Here is a 6576-nt window from a genome sequence, read left to right as displayed (position 1 = left end):
AGTAACAAAAACAAAATCTAAACATTTCAAGATCCTTTTGTCTAGAAGTGGGTTACAGATAGTCGACTAAATTGGGGCTCCATCTAGCCCAGACGTCCAGATGATGTGTTTTGCTTGCTGGGAGTAATCATATTGTCTCTCATTCAACCCACAAATGGACAAATCATTAAAATGATGACACAAATTTGTGTTTTGTGAAACGATGTTGTAACCACAGTCTAGCTGGTTGCTGACAGTCTAAATCAAGGCTGTAGTCAAGAAGTTCTATTTACATTCATTGATTGGCTCGATTTCACAGGATGGGGCTAAAATCAGGCTATACACAGCCTGTCCAATTCAGAGCGAGCTCAGTGCAACACACAGACCATGCCGAAGAAATTATACCAACACTTTGTATTTATAACTGACACTACAAACGTGATGTGATAAAAACTGCAATAGGACAGTTTTGGCTAGAAGTGGAAATAGCAGGTTCTGTTGGGAGATTGATTGTGGCTGAGCATCGACCATGTCAAAGAAATAAAAAAAAACATGCTTTAATCACTGTTGACTTTTCCTACGTGATGACATATCATGGATCCTGCAGGCTGCAGTAGAAGCAAAAAAGAAATCTAAGCAATCTCAACATCCTTTTGGCTAGAAGTTGTATTCTGCCAATGTTTTTAATTTTTGTTTTGTTCTCATGCATTATGTGAGGCTTGTTTTAACCTGTGTTTTATGTGCAGCACTTTGTCACCTTGTTTAGATAAGTGCTATAAAAATAAAGTTATTATTATTATTAGTAATACAACCCCTAAGTTGAGAACCACTAGAATAAACTACCAAACTCTAAGGAGTAGTTTGAACTAACTCCACCCCGACTGACTACAACAGTGAAAAGGTGCTGACACAATGATCCATCAGTATTAACCGTCTAATTATGTCATATATAAATCATCAGTTACAGGGGGCACTTTTACTTTTGATGCTTTAAGGATATTTTGCTGGTACTTAGAGCAGTCATAAGTAGGATTTTGGATGCATTCTAATGCATGGAGTTTATTTTCACATTGTTGTATTGGCACTTTCACATCAGCAAAGCATCTGAGCACCTCTTCCACTGCTGTATGTATGCAGAATGCCGTAAAGTCATTCCTGCCATTAACAACATTTGTCTATGATCTCCTACAGGCTGAATGGTGATACCATTAAAAAGAACCTAATAATGGATTAAAATTTTGCCATGACAGAAAGCCCATATTCAGCCCATAGTAGTGAACTTGAGGTCAGGTGGGTGTGGGTGTGTGTGTGTGTGTGTGTGTGTGTGTGTGTGTGTGTGTGTGTGTGTGTGTGTGTGTGTTTTGATGGTGTAATGACCCGCCCGTCTTGCCAGTAAAAGCTTTAGTTGACTGGAAGTGACATGAGCTGGCGGGACAAACATGTAAATGATTAACCAGAGGAAAGAGGTAAACAAATACTGTAGAACAGTTCGCCATCAATCATCCGTCCTCAGTTCAGAGTTGTCATATGTGACAGTTTGAATCAAACTTACAGTAAATTAACTGTTTTCTGCTTTCTCAAATGGATTTCATTGTCTCTGCAAACATTTATATTTTTCCTCTTTAACAATACATATAAAGACTTTCTGGATATATATTATATATTCTGGCAGCAGGTGGGTTATATAAATAAATACTGTGAAACAACAGGAAAATAACAGTCATTGTCTGTAATTAAAGTCAAAACTGGTATGACAGTTTTTAGCTTTACTTTCAGGGGAAATCTTGGCCTTTTAATGTTTTATTAAGGATATTTTTGCTTGGTCAGACATTTAAAATCAAATTACAGAAGGGGTTGTTATTTGTTTTATTGAAAAGTTCCATGTGTAAAACCTAAATCCAATTCACATTTAATGTAATGAAATTATATATCTTGAAATCTGGAGTAATTACAACTTTGTGCTGGTACTCAGCAAACTTTACAGCCAATATTAGCATGTCATCAACACATCAGTATTATGGTACGTGTCCACAGGATCCGTTGTTTCCACACTTTCCATTCATTGTCTATGTAAGCAGCCGTGCAATGCATTCTTTCAAGAAACAGGGTGTGTGTGTGTGTGTGCGTGTGTGTGCGTGTGTGCGTGTGCGTGTGCGTGTGCGTGTGTGTGTGTGTGTGTGTGTGTGTGTGTGTGTTAAGGGAGAATTTGCCCCATGTTCCCAAAACTGTTTTCATCGCCCATGTGTGCATTAGCACTGCACAGGAAGATTTTGATCTGTAGAAGTCAAGGCAAAAAACACTTTAGTGAAACAAAGTGATTATTATTCCTAAAACCAGCAGTTCCCGGATCTTCATAATGAGACTCTTTCACCTTCTTTGGCTTTTTATCCTGTCGCTGAAAATGGAAAAGTCTTCACAGAGGGACGGTAAGATTGTCACATTTCAGGCCCATTTTCTCGGCGGTTTCACTGCAGTTACAAAACAAAACAATCATTTATTGATTTTGTCAGTTAATGCTTTGGGCCATTTGAGAAGAAAAAATGTTTTTTTATTGCAAAACTAACTTAAGCCTGCTGTTTGCTATATTCTACTCTGGCAAAACGGTTAATGCTCCCTTCAGCTCTGGCAAAACAGTCTTTGCTGGTTGCAGCACAGGAAAGTTGCCACCATGAATGTAAAACAACAAACTGTCTCCATCACTCAGAATCTCGATAATTAAGCTTTGATCACTGCTAGACGCTCAAGAGAGTAGTGTGTGTCATATAGTAGGCTGACTGAAATACTCACATGGTGGAAAATATTTCATTGGCATAAGGAATTGTTGAAGCCCACATTTGTCAAGCATGAATTTGGCATATTTGGCATATTTTTCCTTGGTTGTTCCATGTGGAGTCGACCCTAACTAATCATTTAATGTACATTAAATGGGCAGAAAGTTTTTTACATCACTGAAACTGCTCCGTCTGTCCATCCATCACTTTTCTTGTGCTCCAGGTCGTATAACACAGCTCACTCACTTTGAAATACTGAAAAAATTGAAATAGTACATCTGTATGTACTAATAATTTCACATTATTGACAAAAATGGCAAAGAAAATTGTTGAATATAAAACGAATAGTGAGACAACGGCAGTCTTTCTATATAACTTTCTGTATTTTTACAGCAGTAAAGGGCTACAGATAAACTCAAGGACAGACAGTTACAGACAAAGACAATCATGAGATAAGATACAACTTTATTTATTATCCTAATTTTATTATGGTCATATGCCATTATATCATTATAGTATCCACTACACACTGTTGTTGCTTGCTTTGTTGTGTTTTTATATATATAAATGCACTTACATTTAACGTGATAATAAGCCTGATTGGTTTGGCCTAACTCTCAGTTTTTTCTATAAACAATCACAAAGATTACTCCAGATAATTATTATTAAGTACCTGTCATTTCTGATATTTAATCTGTTCAATGTTCAAACTTGGCACTGCAGCCACTGAAGGAACAAAGGTATGAACCGGCTTTCAGAACAGATCTTTTTTATGAACATTGTAGTTATTCATGTTTCTGTGTTTTTGTCAACAGCAATAAAATGCACAGTACCTGTGATTGAAAATGGTAATGTGCCTGGAGACACCCAAGAGTACAATGAACATGAAGTCCTGTATTTTGAGTGCAATCCTAACTATATACCCACTGATCACAGACCTACAACGTGCACAAAACAAAGAGGTAGAGCCGAGTGGATCCCCACACCTTACTGTGAAAGTAAGCATAAACTGAGTAATCAGGTACATTGGCAGGTGATTGGTGAAAATGAATAATGGATGGATGTAGTGAAGTCTGTGTTGTTACAATAAACTAAACTTATGTTTAATTTCCCAACAAACGCAGCCACAAAATGTAGACTGACACTGCCGCCACTCGAAGGGACCATCTATGAACCTGCTTACAGAAATGTGTTTAAACCTGGTGACACAGTAAGAGTCATTTGTGGAGAGAGGTACGGGATTTCTAACGCTCAGAACACCTCAGCAACAGTTACATGTAATGATGATGGAGACTGGACTGTCAGACCGCTATGTAAAGGTAAAAACCTACATGAGCTTTAGTACCAGAGACAGATTACAAGATCTTCTCTACTGTGACGATGATGATGATTATTCTCAATTAGCTTAAAAGGCACAAGTCTTTCTCTCATTCTAGAGGTTACGTGCAGTGTTCAACGAGACCCTCTTGTGGATAATTGGAATGTGCAACGACTAACACTGAATGGTACCGCAAGATATACTTGTAGGTCAGGCTACCGGAGTAAGGATGGCACCAACCTGGCCACATGCACCAGAGATGGATGGAGACCAAAACCACTTTGTCAAGGTATTGTGAAGTTAATCTTGTGTTTATGACATTAATGGGTTTTTTTTTTTATTATTTCATTTTGTGAAATTGGGTGAGGAGATTTTTGTCCCGTTAGGATCAAAATGTTTTTGACCAAAAAGTCCCAGGAACTTCATTTCCATTATATACAGCCACTGAAAAAGAGTTCCAGTTTGTTAAATGTGAGGAGTTGCTGATTTTGTCCTCATTTCTGACAGTAAATGTAGAATCTTTGGGTTTTGGACTGTTGGTTGGACAAAAGAAGCTGAAGACTCTAGGAAACTGCAATGAGCATTTTTCATAATCTTTTTACATTTTACACGTACACACAGTTCTCAGCAAAAATAGAGCTGAAAACGACCTGTAGACAGTCATGTGGACATCATACCAGCATCTTACTACAGTTTTAATGTCTGTATGTGTAGAATATGTCACAGACATGAAGACAATACACACAATAGGTGAAGGGCAGTTTTTTTTTTCCTGTGCACTCTTACACAGCCGCCATGCAGTACACAGGCATCCAGTGTGTCCAGCTAGTTTCTCTAGGAAGTCTACTTCTGAAGCCTTTCTGTGCTTCTTTTTACAAGCGTGGTTTTAGTCTCCAGTTCTACCTTTAAGTAATGCTACTACTACCACTGAAGTCACACGATAGATCGATAGATAACAAGCCCATACTCTCTGCATAAAATAGTAAATAAATAACTGCATTTGTTTTTAGAAATAACTTGTGAAAGAGAGGATATCCCAAATGCAAATATTCTCAGCCCCAAGTGGAGATACAAAAACAATTAAAGCTGCAAGCAGCGATGAACGGGCCCTCGCAGTCCACGCGGGTCGCGGCATGCTGCCGTCGTTACATGCTGCCGTCGTTACATGCTGCTGTTGTGACATGCTGCTGTCGGGGCTTGTACTTGCAACAACTTCCATTGAGGAAATGAAAGTGAAGGCAGTGAAGCTGTCATTTCGTCATTTAGCAATCAAAGCGCCACCTATTGGTCGATTTGCACGAAATTTTGTAGAAATGCTCATCATGCCATGGAACACAATTGCCAAAAGTTTTGTGTTCATCGGACTGTATTTCATCAAGATACACAAGAATGTCTGTTTGACCACAATGCGCAGGAAATTGTTGTTTTATATTTTGGCCGTTCTGTGGACTAGCACATTTCTTTTAATAACTTTTTGTCAGGAGGGTCCAAAGATGCTGCGTGCAAAGTTTGGTGCAAATTGGAAAAACTGCCTGGGAGGAGTTCGAAAAAGTAGGTTTGCGACATTTGGCGAATTTGCAAATGGAAATTCAGTGCGAACGTGGGCGTGGCCTACATCACACTGTTCGGCTGTATTCAGGGAACACGTAGATATAAGGTTTAACAATGTGCACCATATTATGTGGGAGTAATTAGCAAAAAACGTTTTTTCTTGATAATAGCGCCACCTGCTGGTCATTTTTGGTGTGTGAGTTACAGGGGCCGGTCTATACCATCCCTATGAATTTCATATCCATAAGTGTTATGGTGTGGGCACAGTGGCAAATCTAAAATGAAACTGCCACCAGAGCGCCACCTAGTGTCATATCGGTAACCCCTTTGTCACCTGTCCTCAGGAGGCCATTGGCAATGAGTGTACCAAGTTTTGTGTTAATCCGACCAACCGATGTCGAGATATTAAATACTTCAATTTAAAGAGCGCCACCTAGTGGTCATCGGCCAAAATTTAGCACAGAGCCTTAGAGCATCATGAGGAAGTAGGATCCTGAGTTTGACGTCATTTGGACAAACCAATGTGGAGATATGCAACACTTCCTGTTTGGAACGAAATCTGCAGGAAGTTGTTATTTAATAACTTGAGTATTTTTTGGAATATCAAAATTCTTTTAATAACTTTTTGTCAGGAGGGTCCACAGATGATGTGTGCAAAGTTTGGTGCAAATTGGTGAAATTGCCTGGGAGGAGTTCGAAAAAGTAGGTTTTCGACATTTCGCGAGCTAGCATAAAAACGGTAGGCGGAAATGGGCGTGGCCTATATCAGGAGATTCAGCACAATTCACTGAACGCGTGGATACAACGTTTTTGAATGTGCGACAAAGTATGTGGGAGTTATTAGCCAAAACGCACTTTCCTTATTACAGCGCCACCTAGCGGTGAAAATCCACAACGACAACAGATTATAAATTTTCGCCAGGTTTGATATATATTCCAAGTTTGGTGACTTTTGGG

The 6576-nt window shown here is 39.0% G+C and overlaps 1 protein-coding gene across 1 annotated transcript in view; it reads left to right on the top strand.

The window, feature by feature from the left end:
- Window positions 1-2225: 2225 nt before the first annotated feature.
- Window positions 2226-6576, top strand: part of LOC141004499 (complement factor H-related protein 1-like) — a 34324-nt gene continuing 29973 nt past the window's right edge. The window contains exons 1-4 of the mRNA XM_073476014.1: window positions 2226-2405; window positions 3566-3748; window positions 3875-4069; window positions 4187-4357. Coding sequence (XP_073332115.1) covers window positions 2336-2405; window positions 3566-3748; window positions 3875-4069; window positions 4187-4357 — 619 coding nt within the window. The 5' untranslated portion in view covers window positions 2226-2335. The remainder of the gene's footprint in view (window positions 2406-3565; window positions 3749-3874; window positions 4070-4186; window positions 4358-6576) is intronic.

This window comes from Pagrus major, chromosome 11 (assembly GCF_040436345.1).
Source record: "Pagrus major chromosome 11, Pma_NU_1.0".
Lineage (NCBI taxonomy): Eukaryota > Metazoa > Chordata > Actinopteri > Spariformes > Sparidae > Pagrus > Pagrus major.
This window is presented reverse-complemented; position numbering and strand designations above follow the sequence as displayed.